Raw genomic sequence first — 15,990 nt, forward strand, 5'->3', positions numbered from 1 at the left:
GTAACCTTGCATATATTTTCAAACTTTTTAAAATTTATTGATCAGTTTTCCTAACTTTTTAATCTTTTTTTAAAAAAATTGTTATGTGAGATGGCTTTTAGGGAGGAAGAAATTGTAGTGATGTAAAAAAATAAGATCAGTAAAAATTTATTTTAAAATTACAAAACAACAAAATGAAAGGCTGGAATAGAGTTTAATTTATATCAGATAAATAAAAACACAGGACTCCACAAGTTATCAAATTTTACCCAGTCTTCTGTAGTCTTTGCCAGCATACTAGTCCTGCCTATGCCTCATCCCACCATTCTTTAGCAACAAACAGAATTCAGTCCTTTCTCCATGTCCCTCCCTCTGTACAGAAGGTTGAAGTATAGGAAAAGGAGAAGCATGTGAGCTATGCAGACTCTGTCAGCTAGAGAAGTAAAATAGAAGAAACTGGGGAGGAGCCAATATATATGAGATACACCACTCCTAAAGGAAAGGGGACTGACATGTAGCTGGAACCATTTCTTTTCCTCCCTCAACAATTTCTTGGGTAAGATCCTGAACAACGTAAAAAGTAAATTTCTCATAATGGAATGAAGCTGAGACAACTGCATCTTAGCTCCAGCCCTCCAGAGATCTAGTACCAAAAGGGAAAGAGATAGAAAGTGAACAATGGGGGGAAACTACTAAAGATCTCAGAGAAAGAAAAACCAGTTTAAAGCTTTGAACACAGATAAATTAACTGGAAAAATATTAATAACAGAAAGGAAGCTAGCCTCTTGGGCATATAAAGAGTACAAATATCTCTGAATAAATATTACAAGACAAAGAAAATAAATGAACACTCGAAGAAGTAGAGAACATTGTAAATCCCAAAGAAAGCATGGAGCCACAATAAGTACTTTAAAACTTTAATTCAGTTAACAATATAGAGATTAAAGAAGAAATAAATAAGTTTGAGCACCATGAATCAAAGAATGGCTCAAGAGAGAAATAAGAATTTTTAAAGTGAAATTTAAGGCCCACATAGCAGAATTAATTGGAAAATAGAAAAATTTAAATTGACAGTGGTCTCTTCATGAAACAAAAGAGAGAACTGATTAGTGATATAAATACTCAGAAATAAAGAATAGTCTGGAAGAAAAAAATAAAAAAGCAATAATTTTTTTAAATTACATGACTTCTACATAAATAAAACTTATTCATGCCAAACAAATTTATAGAAACAACTTAAGGATCATAGGTCTCTCAGAAGAATAGAATTCAAATAACCTGAATACCATGATGCAAAAAAAGAAAAAAAATGTAAGAAAATTATTCAGGACTTCTGAACACAGAACAAAAAGTTCTACAAATTACCTCAAGAAAGAAAAAAATTTTATACTGCAAATTCTAAGATACATAGTATTTATATTCAGCAACTCCAGTGAAAAAAATTTGCAAATGATTTGAAGGATCTTCAGATATAACTGAAAGGAAATTCAAGTAACAGGTGGCAGTTCTATGCTCATCAGAAATAAAGAAGGTAATGGAATAATATGTTTTGAAGAACAGAGGTGCTTCAGATGAAACTCAGAATTACATAGTCTAAAAACCTGAGCCTGAAGGGAAAAGATACATTTTCATAAAAGAAGATTTGAAGAATTCTTACAAAAAATAAAAACAAATATAAGCAGATTGTTTGTTTTCCAAATACCTCAGGGCGACAGAAATACATAAAAGATTAATAAAGACAACAACCAAAGAAAACACAAATAAATAGTAATTTAACAAATTACTATTTGTTATTAATTAAATAAAATTTAAATAATTAAATAGCAAAAAAACTTCAAACTAGGAAGAGAAAGACACATATAGAATTAAAAACAAAATAACTACCATTTGATAGATTTCTTTTTAAGAATATATAAGAAGGGAAAAGTAACATACAGAAATAATGGTGAATGATCGTGCCTCCAACCCGATTAAAAAAGAAAAAGGCACAAAATAAAATTTTAGAAAATACAAACAAGATAAACTCCCAACAAAAGGGGGGGGGGAGATTATCAGAAACTACTGGGTACAGTGTTTGTGTGTATGTATGTGTGTATGTGTATATATACACATACACACACACACGCACTGATAAACCTATAGACTGATGCAGAATGAAGTGAGCAGAATCAAGAGAGAACATTGTACACAACAATATTGTTTGATAGACTGTGGATAACTTGGCTGTTCTCAACATTGCAATTATCCAAGACATTCTATGGCACTCAAGATCAAAAATGCTATCCCTCATATCATGGAGTTTGAATGCAGATCATACTATTTCAACTTTTTTCCCCAAGTTTTCTTCCACAAACTTACTAATATGGAATTAACTTTTATATATTTGCATATATCTGATAAATATGAGATTGTTTATTGTCTCAGAGGAAGGGAAAAGAATTGGGGTTTGGACACCCCCATTTTAAAAAAATGTTGAAAATTGTTTTTACATCTAATTTAAGAAAAAAAATTGGCTGCTTTATTCATCATAGCAAAAAATTAGAAACTATATATTCCATTAAGTGAGAATTGTTAATAATGATATGTTAATAATGATGATATTAACATCATGGAATACTATTATACTGTTATTAAAATAGCAGATAAAAAGAATACAAAGAGATGGGAAGTGTAAAAGAAAATCAAAAGAAGTTATCACAACCATATTTTTTAAAAGACCACAAAGTTATATAAATTCAGAGAATAAATTGGGTGCTGAAAATTGATGTGTTTTGTGAAAATTGGTATAATTATCAAGTTGTAATTGTTTTAATTTTAAGATCTTATTTTAAGATTTGTGCTACTTTGAATTTATTTTTTATTTAATTTTAATTCAAAAATATTAAATTATATACAGTAAAACAAATTTTAATTGAGGTATAAAATGTTTTGTGTAATTATAGTCATATTCTATTTGAAATAACCTTTCACATCTCGTGAATAGAAGAACACATGACTATAGGATAGTGAGAATACATATTTTTTGTTATTGTGAGAGAATACTGGCTCATGACCAAATAGCTTGATATGAAAAGATTAACATATTCTTTTCAACTACAAAGTCATAAGATTTACCAGTAGATGCAGCTACAAACTTATTATAAAATTATTCTTAGTGTACTTTCTATCTATATATCTTTGATTTACCTTCTAGATACTATCTGTAAACCCAGAAAATTTTTTCCCTTGATTTTTTCAAAGGGTATATTGATATTTTGTTTTCAATAGGTTATAGCCGCCGGAACTTTACCCAGTCCTCTTCTCTGTTAAGTAAGTTTATAGCCTTAATTAAAATACTTCACATTTTTTAAATTGGTAAAGTAATAATTTTATTTACCAATAAATCTTTCATTTACTTTTAGCTAGAACCCATGTTAACTATGCAGTCAAAGAAAATGTAGCAGTTGTGCGAATTAACTCACCCAATTCAAAGGTATTTATTTAATTTGTTGTTTAAGAATCCTGTGCTTTTCATCATTTGTGGTATATCTTTAAATTGCCTTGCTCTTTTACACTGTAAAGAAGTGTCACAGAAAAATATCTATGCCCTGATGGTAATTACATCTCATAATGAATAGATAAAATCTTGTAGGTTAACCTATATTGAGTTTTGACAGGCTGCCCAAGGAGAGCAGAATCAGAAGCAGAAATCTTGTCTTTGCATTCCTTCCATCTAACTTTAAGTGTTAGTTTAATTTCAGAGATACTTAAGACCAACTTTCTGATACAAGGGAAAAGAGGAAAATGAATTGTTTTTAGTCTGAATTTGTTTAAAATACTTACCAGCCCTTCCCAGGAAGAATGACTAAAAGAAATTGAAAGCAGATTGCTTTCCTAAAGATGCCTTATGGTTAGAAATGTTATAGCATTTATTTTAACATAAAACATCATTTAATAAATGATAACATATCAGATTTAACATAAAATATCATTTGTGCTAATCAAGTTGGGTTAAATGTGCCCATCCCCCATATATTTCTAAAGATCACAGTAACACATAGATTCTCTGTTGGGAATTGTTTTGTACCAACTAGAACTTTCCCTACCTCAAACTCCAGCAAAACATGTTGCAGTAATTTCGCCTTCTAAAAAAGATAGTTGATTCAAATGCTTAGTGTTTCTGATATTTGGCAGAATAGTAGACAATAAAAGATATTGAATTAAAACAGTTGATATATGCAATAAAATAAAACAATAGTTAGCCATTAGCTTTCAGTTACCCAACAATTGCCCTGTTCTTTTTGGCCTTAAAGTATATCTTAATTTCTACTACCTCATAAACTGAGCCCTTAAATATAATCCTCCATTCCTTCTTTGATTCACGACAGAGAGAATTAATAATTTGCCTTTTTGAAAAAAGGTATAAACTAAGCAGTGTATTTAGAGAGCATTCTGTTTGCCTTGCCTAAGATATATGGTGGTTTTTTTCTTTGCTTTTCCTGTCATTAAATGTTATCTCTTCGTGAATTAAACCATGATCTTGTTAGATCTGAGGCATCTTTAATGGAATGGAAATTATATTGGAATTGGGATTTTAAAAATTCTATTAATATAGTAGAATTTGTTACCATGGACAGATCATTTATCCTTTTTGGGATTATTTTTCTATCTATTAAAAAAATAGAGCAATAATACTTATATTATCTATCTCATGATTTTAATAACCAAAAAACACATAAATGTTGGCTATTTGATATTGTTAATTTTATTCATTATTATTATTTGGCAGGTAAACACTTTGAATAAAGAGCTGCAGTCAGACTTTATACAAGTGATGAATGAAATATGGTCTAGTGATAGAATCAAAAGTGTTGTCATTATCTCTTCAAAGCCAGGCTGCTTTATTGCTGGTGCTGATATCAGGTAAGTGTCATTTTAGTAAGTGAAGCATGGAGGAGTGTGTGTGTCAGAGAGAGACAGACCATATAGATGTTATTCTAAATAAAAGTGAAGAGAAAACTATGATTCTTCTTCTTAAATACATTTTTATTTATATCTTGATTTTACATCACACATGTTTCCTTTTATACAGGAAGTTCCACTGCCAAAGAACAATTCCTTATAACATTAAATTAAAAAATACTCAAATGAATCTATGATTTAATGTTCCCTCAAATGGTACAGATTGCAATCCATCCATGCCTATCTAGTCTATACAATTCTTGCCAATGTCCTCCTATAAACTGCTCAGCTATGAATCTTCTTCATTTAGGGGACTTCCTTCTTTTCTGTTGACATTGTGAGAATACCAGTAGAACATTCTGCCCTGTCACCTCATCCTCTTTCCATGTAATTCACATATCTTCTCTTCCTAAACATACAATTCCTTGATGACAACTTTTGTTTCTGTTCTTCAGAGTTGCTCATTTGTCATATGTTGCAGACTGCTTATAACCATGAAACAGAAAAGTAACAAATAATTTAAAAGAGGAGGAAAAACATTTCCCAAGAGCAAATCAACATTTGAAAAGTTTGCCATGTAGTGTTCTATATGTACACCTCTACAAAGAATGGGAGATGCATTCCCATGAGTCTTTTTTGAGCCCAACTTTGGTCATTGTGATTTCAGAGCTTATAATTTTGTTTGTTCCATTTACATTGTTGTCATTATGTTCTTGCTTTCCTGGTCCCATTTATTTCATTTCCCATCAGTTCATCTAAGTTTTCCCATGCTTCTCTGTGTGCTTCATATTCATTGTTTTTTATAGCACAGCAATATTTCATTAAATTCATGTATCACGGTTTATTTAGACATTACCCTACCAAATTTGCTTTGGTCGAATTCTTTGTTACCACAAAAAGTATGGCTATAAATATTTTGGCATCTATTGATATTTCTGTCTTTGACATCTTTAGGATAGTTGTTAGATATCTAGGTCAAAGGGTGTCAATATTTTAAACAGTTTCTTAGTATGCCAAATTGCTTTCTAGGAGGCATTGCATTAGTGGACCTATCTTTCTAAAAATTTCCAGTGTTTATTCCCATTGTTTATCATCTTGAGCAAAGAAAGATTCATTATCAAATAAGTCATGGTATGATGTAGGTGTGGTATATGTTAATAAAGATAAAAGAATAGCGGAGGCAATGATTTCATTTTCACACTTTCTTATACACTACAGCATGATAGCTGCTTGTAAGACTGCTAAGGAGGTAACACAATTATCACAAGAGGGACAAAAAATGTTCGAGAAACTTGAGAAGTCTCCAAAGCCTGTTGTGGCTGCCATCAGTGGGTCCTGTCTGGGAGGAGGACTTGAGGTACAATTTTATAACAAAGTTAATAAAACTTAATAAAACAATAGAGGGAGGATGAGATCTACTGGCAGCATATACTTACTCTGCTAAGTCTTTTAAAGCTACTTGGGCTTTAAAAGTATACAAATAATGGAGCAGAGCTGAATGGGAGGGAGAATCACTTGTTTAGTTTTTATAATGGTTCTATCTTTGCTACTAATTGACTATATAACCTTGGACAAATTATTTAAGCTCTTTGGATTTCAATTATCTCATCAGTAAATAAAGGGATTGGGCTAAATATCTCTTAAGATCTCTTGTAGCTCTAAGATTCCATAATTTAATAAATTCTATGATCACTTACTCCTTGTATAGTATAATGCTTAGGGATATCAAGATATGACATCTTTGGCCTTAAAGACCTTACCATTTAATTGAAGTAACAAGGAAATATTTGAGTAAGTCATATATGCCTAGTACATATAATAAATATTAATTGAATTAAGATGAGGGAAGAGTCCACTAAGGGCTTAAATAGAAAGGAATCATTCATTGAATAAGTAAGGCTTATATTTGCCCTTGAAGATAGGATCTGGCTAGCCACAAAAGAATGAGCAGGGTTTTCCAGGCAGGTGGCATGGCATGAGCAATATCAGCTATTAACAAGATTTGAGCAATGACTAACCTGCATATGTAATAATTTCAAGTAGAGGTATCTTACATTTGAATAATGTAGGAGTGATAGTGGTTTTGAAAGATCTATTTTAGAAAGCCTTGAATGCCAGGCTAAAAAACCTAGACTTGGTTATGTTGGCATGTTCCTCTAAAAGGACTTTTGAGAACCCTATTTGTTCTGAGTGCTGATGTATTTTCTAACTCTTTTCTTCCTTGTATTTGAAGCTTGCCATTGCGTGTCAATTCAGAATAGCAACAAAAGACAAAAAGACAATATTGGGGACCCCTGAAGTGTTACTGGGTTTATTGCCAGGAGCAGGAGGCACTCAAAGGCTCCCAAAGATGGTAAGTTAAGATCCTCACAAATTATAGTCATAAACAAGAGAAGCCAGATACCTAATTTGGCCTTTTATGCTTTAGTTTCCCCTATGAAGAAGTCATGTTCTGATAGAAATTTTTGAAATTTAAAGCTTCCCTGGGTAAATATGGATGAATTATTCCTTACCATGTCTAACCTAAGTACATTTTATACTATTGTGACATAATTCAATCTTCAGGTATGATTTTATAATAAAAAGTTTGTCTCTAAGTTTGGTGTGATTGCTGTGTTCTATAGGTTATTTAAAGCTGGGCCTTGGTAGTGAGATGGAGGTGGGTGGTTTGCAGCTAGAGCTGCAGAATAGGCCAGGTGATAAATGTTCCCATCTGGGAATCATCCCCTAAGGTGGCAAGTGAAAAGGTCTATTGTCAGGAAGCCCAAGCTACTATGGGGGTTGTTTACACAAAAGAGTGACTAAGACCATATTCCAAAATATTTAAGAAAGAAACCAAATAAAAAGCTGGGGATTTAAATGTGTCTGATTTATGAGCATCCTGGTATAATAATTTAATGATGTCTGCTAACATGGAGAATAATAAATTCCCAACCATAAATTATATTGCTATTACTTCTATACCAAAGAGGTACATTTCAACCAAGTGAGCTATAAATTGGAGTTTAGTGACTTCTGATTCTGTTTTTACCCTAGTTCCAACAAATGTCCTTCCTAAAACTCTCCTTTATAACAACAACCACCACAAAAAGCAGAACCAACTGACAAAATGACCATGTGATAGCATATATAGCATTCCTTACCATAGTTGTGGTGACGAACCTTTCTACCAAGAAGACTGAAATGTATTTCACCATCTATGTATTTTCATCTGCCTATTACAACTAATCAGATTTCAGTGACATTTTAATGTCGTTTTTGTGTATATTATGGTAGCAGATTAAATTTTTGTACATAAAATAACAATTTGCCATTGGAATGTTTTCTAATAGGCATCCCTTGTAATGGATCGCTGGTCTGGAATATGTTAGTGAATTTTATCTTGCTTCAGTTATCTAGACTACTGTCTTATCTTTCAGAATGTTCTCCATTGGGAATCATCCTTGAGGGGGACCATATATTTAGAGCTAAAAAGGTGCAAACTTCAGTCTTACAAGTTGAAAAAGGAGAGCTGAATTCCCATTACTGATATTTTAGACAGTATTTTAAATTAGTTCTCAGTGTTTTAGTCATTCTGAATTTCCATTTGTTGACTTACTATGTTTTAAATTAAGAGCTGAAAAAAGCAGTTTGCTCCAATTCATATTCCCAGAAGAATTAAAAAATTTAACTACTTGTTAGTATAACATAGGTTGAATACAGTGGAAAGTGTTGGTTCCAAATTGTTAAAGCATATATTCTCTCTGTTAACAGGTATTTAACTGCAAAAATATTCTTCATTATTTGTGTTTGTCTTTTTTTATAGTAGGGCAGCTAGGTGGTGCAGTGGATAGAATGCTGAGCCTAAATTCAGGAAAACTGATTTTCCTGAATTAGAATGTAGCCCCAGGCACATTCTAGCTGTATGATCCTAGGCAAGTCACTTAACCCTTTTTACCTCAGTTATCTGTAAAATGAGCTAGAGAAAGACATGGCAAACCACTCCAATATCTTTGCTAAGAAAATCTCAAATGGGGTCATGAAGAATCAGGCATGACTAAATTGACTGAACAGGAATACATGGACTATTGGGAACAACTGGTATGTCAAAACAGTATATCTAAAAAATTGAGACTATCATATTTTCTGCTTTGTAAGCAATATAAAATTGATTAAATGGCAAGCAGCAATTTCTTTTCAAAATATAATTGTAAACATTGCTTACCTGTGCTCCCTGACTCTTAACTTGCTTTGTTAGGTTGGAATTCCTGCTGCATTTGACATGATGCTGACTGGTAGAAACATTCGTGCAGATAGAGCAAAGAAAATGGGTCTGGTTGACCAGTTGGTGGAACCTTTAGGTAAGAGTTCAGATTATCCCAAAGATGTACTTTATGTACTTAATTGTCAGCAAGTCCAGGAGCAAGCCCTCTATTAGTGTTCTCTGACCCAGGGAATCTTGCTTTTTGTTAATAGTAAGGGACTATTGCATGAAAGCTCCATCTGGACCCCTCAGGGGAGAGCAAGGTTATTTCATTGATATGGAATTTATTCCTTTAAGCTCAGAATTATTTTAATCATTTTGATTGAAAATCTTTCAAAAAATACATTGCCTATTCTTCTACTTTCCTAAATAAAAAATCAGAGCTTGTCATTAGAAAATCATTTATTGTGCTGTGCTACAACATAGTTGTGTTCTCGATCTATAGACGCATCTAAAGCTATTTGACACTTCACCAAGTGAATTCAAACTGTTGTGCTTTAGGATTCTTCAAGTTGCTTTTCCTAATTCTGTCTTGGTAGTGTCAAACAAAAGCACTAAACAAAACCATCTGATACATTGACTCTAATAATATATACTGCACTCTGCATTCTGTATTCTCATGATAATGAAATACTCTTTTCTTGTCTACTAAGAAGAAAAAAGTATGTCATTATCATTTTTCAGTGAATATGTTTGCTTTAAAAGGATGGGTAAGAATTTAACTGCAAAAGTAGAAGACAGGGTATTCTAGGAATAACAGTTATGAACAAAGAATGGCAAGAGGTCACAGGTATACAGATAACAGAGACTTTTATCTGTAGCATAGACTATGTTGGAAGATAATAGATAAATCTGGGAAAGATGAGCTAAATAAAGCCAAAATATATAGGGCATTGATTATCAATCAAGTTGAATAGTTTGAACTTTACCTAGTTGGTGTAATTGGATTTGGACTCTTCATATTTCCATTTTGTAATAACATTTCAGAAGTCCATATACCTTTTTTGGATCCTCTTTCTGTAAGAGTTGTTTCACTCCTACCTAAAAAGGGGGAAGATGGGAGATTTGACTTAAAGCAACATATACTATGGACAAATCTGATAAAGGACCTGAGGTTTTGTCATCTAGATAAGCTCCTAATAAGATTGCTAAAAAATAGTTCTCCTTTAGAAACTTGATCTGTCATTCTCCTGCATTCATTGGTTGTATTTAACTGTTATATCAATATTTTCAGGACCAGGTTTGAAACTACCAGAAGAAAGAACCGTTGAATACCTAGAAGAAATAGCAGTTAACTTTGCAAAAGATCTGGCTGATAAGCAGATCTCTGGGAAGAAGAACAAGGCACTGATTGATAGTGAGTATGTCTGTTAGAGGAAGGCTTCTTAAATTCTTTTCACTTTCCACTTCTTTTCACCCAGGAAATTTTTACATGACTTCAGGTATATAAGTATATAAAATTGTAATACAAATCAAACATTTACTGATAATTATAATTATCAGTATTTTGCAACCCTCACATTTAGTTAAAAACTCCATGGGAAGCAGAACCAGAACTGCTATTCTGGGCCTTGAATATGAACAGCTGCCATTTTGGCATGGAAAAATCTGTGCAGTAGTAATTAGTGAAGTCTTTTGAGGAATAGTTTTCACTTCTACTAGTAGAAACACAGATTTAGGGGAGATGAAAACTTCATTTTAAAGTCACATTATGTGTCTTGCATGATTTACTTTAAGGTTACATGTAAACTGAAGTGTTGCTTGAATTTTTTTTTTAAAGTTGTTTTGAACTATGAGAACCTTCTCACATAGTGAAGGTTGCAGAAAAAAACTGCAAAGAAAGTTTGGTTCTTCCCAGTCAACATCTGAAAACATTTTGCTTTGCAGAAGTGACATCATATGCCATGAGTTTTCCATTTGTGAGACAACTGGTCTACAGAAAAGTTGAAGAGAAGGTACAGAAACAAACCAAAGGTCTTTATCCAGCTCCACTAAAAATAATTGATGTGAGTTTCTTATCCTTACATTCTCTTCAGTTTAAGAAATGTTTATTTAATGGCTGTAATATACAATAGAAGTATTAGACTTGACCTGGAGGTAGTAAAACTATAAATACAACATACATGAGTAATAATTTTTGGTTTTCAAAGTCAACATGCAGCCTCACAGACCCCTTTCTATTTGAATTTGGCAGCATTGATAGTGCAAGATAGGGATACAATGACAAATCCATCCTTGACATCAAGGAACCTCTGTTCTACCAGGGGTTTGCAACATGTATCATTGATTTTTGGATTGTGTTCCACCCCACAGTTTTTCTAGGTATATCCTAAATTGTTTAGAACTTATACTTGCAAATTGCATGAATTTCCAGCCACTCACCTACCTAGGGTTGCCAACTTAACATGATTCCTCACAGCAAAGAAGTTTATACTATGCCATAGACAAAAAAAGTTTGAGGACCACCTAGATAAGTAAATGCAAAATATTTTCAAGAGGGAAAGAACATTAATAATTTGGTTTGGGGAGGGGACATTAGGAAAGAGAATCAATGCCTCCTGAGCTATGCTTAAAATTAAAGATTTTAAGAGGGTAAGGAGCGTGTATGTTCAAGGAATGGGAGACTACCTTGTTTTAGAACACAGGTAGTCATGCTATCCCTGACTCCTCAGGGAGGTCAGAGCCCCCAAGGGGAGGTGATCACAGCCTCCTTGACTTCTCAGGAAAGGAGGTGAAAACACCAAAAAGGAGGTGATCACGACCTCCCGACACTTCAAGAAGAGAGATGAAAAGCACCAAAGGGAAGTGGGGGTTGCTAGTGGGTTTCTGGGCTGAAGGGTCTTATGCACAAACCCATCAGCATGGGAGGTATTACACAAGCACATAGCAATAACACAGAGGCTGTTAGTGACAACTCTCCCCACAGTCAGTGCAGGCTTGATGTGGTGGAACAAACATGAATTGTACACACAAGTAATGGTAAAACAAACAATATAAATCAACATGGTGTTGGAAAAGATTGCCAGAAGTCCTAGAAGGAGAGTATGTAAACAACAGTCACATATACGCCTTCTTCAGCAGCCAAGAGATAGTGCAAAACCAATCTGTTGTCCATTGCATCACATCAGGGAATCCAATGATTCCCCCAAGTTTTTTAAGTCCTGCAAAAGTATTTTTATGTCTTAGGGAATCCAATGATTCCAGCAGATTTTGAAGTCCTGTAAGAGCCTTATCATTTCTCAGAAAATCCAATGATTCCTGAGGGCTTTCAAGATGTCTCAAAGAATCCGATGATTCCTGAGGGTTTTAAAGTCCTACAACAATCTTAAGTCTCAGAGAATCCAATGATTCCTGAGGGTTTTAAAGTCCTACAACAATCTTATGTCTCAGAGAATCCAATGATTCCTGAGGGTTTTAAAGTCCTATAACAATCTTATGTCTCAGAGAATCCAATGATTCCTGAGGGTTTTGAAGTCCTACAACAATCTTATCATGTCTCAGAGAAGCCAATGATTCCTGAGGGTTTTGAAGTCCAACAATTTTCTATGTCCATGAGTCAAACGCCATAACTGCCACACTCTTTCAATGGTGAGCACAATCAGCAACAGCACAACCCGATATTTCTTGGGTCTTCTCCTTTGTTTCAAGGGTCTGCTCCATCTCTCTGCGATGGACAAGGTGAATATGGTTCGTTGGCACCCATCTGATTCCTTCTCCACCTGTAGAGATACAAGCAAACCCTCTCTCCCAAGCAGTTAGCCTATCTGATCCCTTCCATTCACCACTTTCTGGGTCTCTCCACATCACTTGGCGATTATCTAAAGATAGTGGAGCTGCTTGCACTGGACACTATCCTTCCGGTGGGTTATAAAACCTGTCTGCCGGAGCCAGTGCATCTTTGTCAAAAATCAAAAAGTTAATAGTATAAAGTACTAGATTTAGAAGTTCTCTAGGGTTACCTGTGGCTCCCCCTTTCTTTTGTTTTTGGAGGAGCATCTTAATGTCTCTATTTCTCCTCTCTACTATTGCCTATCCTTGAGGATTAAAGGGTATGCCAGTGGTGTATAAAATAATATACTGTGCACGAAAGTGTGCAAAATGTTTAGAAGTATATGCAGGTTCATTGTCTGTTTTTATGGCTTGTGGCACACCCATAATGGCAAATGCTTGTGTGAGGAATTCAGTGACTACTGGGGCTGTCTCTTTTGCTGCTAGTATTGCAAAAGTGAATTCTTAAAAGGTGTCTACCACAACATGGATAAAAGACAGACGACTGAAAGATTTATAATGGGTCACATCCATTTGCCAGATTTCATTGGGTCTCAAACCACGAGGGTTCTTCCCTGGAGGCAGTGTAGGAGCGTGGAAAGGAAGGCAAACTGTACAGGCTTTTTACTATGCTCCTAGCTTCCTCTTTTGTTATCCCAAATTGTAAACGCAAAGCTCGAGCAGCCTGATGGTATTTAGAATGGGATTCCTGGGCCTCCTGAAATAAAGGCGTACTGGCCAACATAGTTAAAAGGCTATCTGCCTTTGAATTCCCATCAAAAATAGGGCCTGGGAGTCCATTATGTGAGTGGACATGCAAGATATAAATCTTTCCTGGATGCTTTCTCACTTGCTCCTGAAGTTCCTTAAAGAGCTGATATGTATTAGAAGCTGTAAATTTTATTTGGGCTGTGGCAATTCTTTGTACCACACCTACTGAATAGGCTGAATCAGATATTATATTTATGTCTCCTGGGTAATAAGTGAGAGCTAGCATGATCACATATAATTCGTTCTGCTGAGTGGACTGAAAAGGAGTTCTGACTACTCTCTTTATCGTTAAGTCATGAGAGTATACAGCACAAATATTGTGTTTGGACGCATCTGTAAATATAGTTGGTTCTTTAAGAGGAACTTTAGAAACTTTTTCTTCAAGAATCCATCGCCAATTATGTAAAAGTCTGGTTATCTTTAATGGAGACCCATGTGTAAAATTTGGAGCCATGGCTAATAAAATTTGCCACTCTGGGATGGTCTCACAGCACACATTAATTTGTACATTAGTATAAAAGGTGTATATCTTATCAGGTCTTATCCCAGATAATTGTCCTGCTCGCTTAATGGCCTTTAATAAAATTCTAGCCATAAGCACTGCGTAAGGAGTAAGGCTTTGTTCTGGTTGTGCCGGGAGGTTCACCCACTCTATTACACTGTCTCCTTGATGAAGGACTGCTGTGGGTGCCTCTTGTGTGGCAAAAACTGATATTTCCAAGGGTTTTTGAGTAACTCTTTCAACCACATTGGATAAAGCCAGTTCAACTTTTCTCAAAGCCTCTTGAGCTTATTTTGTAAGCTGGAGTGGTGAATTTAAAGCACTGTCTCCCCTTAAAATATCATATAATGGTTGTAACTGATTGTTAAGCCTAACACTTAGTCAAGCCTAACACTGGTCGCATCCATTGAATATCTCCTCTATCAGTTTCTGAAAGTCATTTAAGGTGTTTAGCTTCTCTGTTCTTAAGGACAGTTTTTGTACTGTAAGCACCTTAGGATATACTTCATATCCTAAATATTGAAAACGAGCATGTCTTTAAATTTTCTCTTCAGCTATGTATAATTTGTAGTATCTTAATGTTTTTATGGTCTTTTGTAGACATGCTTCTAGCATTTGTTCCTCAGGTGCACATCCCAATATATCATCCATATAATGTAATAGCATAACTTTTGGCAATGCTTTTCTTACTGGAGCAAGAGCAGTAGCAACATACATTTGACACATAGCGGGGCTGTTTTTCATTCCCTGTGGCAAAATTGTCCATTCATATTTTTTATAAGGCTCAGCTAAGTTAACACTGGGCACTGAAAAGGCAAATCTTTTCATATCCTCCTTATCCAGAGGGATAGAATAGAAACAATCCTTAATGTCTAATGACCCAAAGAGGCCACTCTCTAGGCAATTGAGTAGGAGATGGAAGTCCAGGCTGAAGAGTTCCCATAGTTTCCATCTGTTCATTCACTTTTCTTAAATCAGTGAGCATCCTCCATTTTCCCGATTTCTTTTTTACAACAAACACTGGGGAATTCCAAGGACTTAGAGAAGGTTGTAAATGCCCTTGTTCAAGCTGCTCCTGTACTATATATAATAAGGCCTGAATTTTATCGCTACTTAAGGGCCACTGTTCTATCCACACTGGTGTATCAGTTTTCCATTGGATAGGAACAGGTGAAAGTGTTGGCAGATCTTCAACAGCAGCCCTGCTTAAAAAACCGAAGTACTCATTTTTAACCCTAATTGTTGTAAAACGTCTCTTCCCCACAGATTGATGGGGATTTTTTCAACTATAAAAGGAGTAAAAACTCCTGTTTCTCCTTCAAAAGTCCATCTCATAGGGGCAGCACTAACTTCAGCTGCTATTGATCCTCCTACTCCAGACATATAGGTGTCTGCTTTAATCTTTGGCCAGTGACTGGGCCAATTGGCACCTCTAATGACTGTACAATCCGCACCTGTGTCTACCAATCCTTCCAATGGTAAGCCATCTATATAGATCGTGAGCATAGGTCGGTCAGCTATTACAGCTGCTGTCCAGTATATTCCTGGATTTTGTGGTCTGGAGTCAGAATCTGGGTGATTATCACCAGGTTGCTTATTAGGAGTCTGTATGAGTAAACCTGATGCTACTACTTCTCCTGGGTGATAAGTCACACATTGTCTACCTGTATTAGTGACTGGGATATTATCTACACATTCCCCAGTTTCCCACATCAGTGTGTGGATGGACACTGTTTTGTACATACAAGGAGGTGAAATGGTCAAGCCTACTGTGCCTGGAGGTAGG

General features: G+C 34.8%; 1 protein-coding gene across 2 annotated transcripts in view; it reads left to right on the forward strand.

The window, feature by feature from the left end:
• HADHA (hydroxyacyl-CoA dehydrogenase trifunctional multienzyme complex subunit alpha) overlaps positions 1-15,990 on the forward strand; it is a 67,231-nt gene that overhangs the window by 15,334 nt on the left and 35,907 nt on the right. Inside the window, exons 2-9 of one of the 2 annotated variants that reach the window (XM_051976335.1) lie at positions 3,247-3,288; positions 3,381-3,451; positions 4,748-4,881; positions 6,139-6,277; positions 7,154-7,273; positions 9,158-9,260; positions 10,398-10,520; positions 11,051-11,169. In XM_051976335.1, the coding sequence (XP_051832295.1) occupies positions 3,247-3,288; positions 3,381-3,451; positions 4,748-4,881; positions 6,139-6,277; positions 7,154-7,273; positions 9,158-9,260; positions 10,398-10,520; positions 11,051-11,169 (851 nt within the window). The remainder of the gene's footprint in view (positions 1-3,246; positions 3,289-3,380; positions 3,452-4,747; positions 4,882-6,138; positions 6,278-7,153; positions 7,274-9,157; positions 9,261-10,397; positions 10,521-11,050; positions 11,170-15,990) is intronic. The other variant, XM_051976337.1, reaches the window with a different exon arrangement.

This window comes from Antechinus flavipes, chromosome 2 (genome assembly GCF_016432865.1).
Source record: "Antechinus flavipes isolate AdamAnt ecotype Samford, QLD, Australia chromosome 2, AdamAnt_v2, whole genome shotgun sequence".
In the NCBI taxonomy this organism is placed as follows: Eukaryota; Metazoa; Chordata; class Mammalia; order Dasyuromorphia; family Dasyuridae; genus Antechinus; species Antechinus flavipes.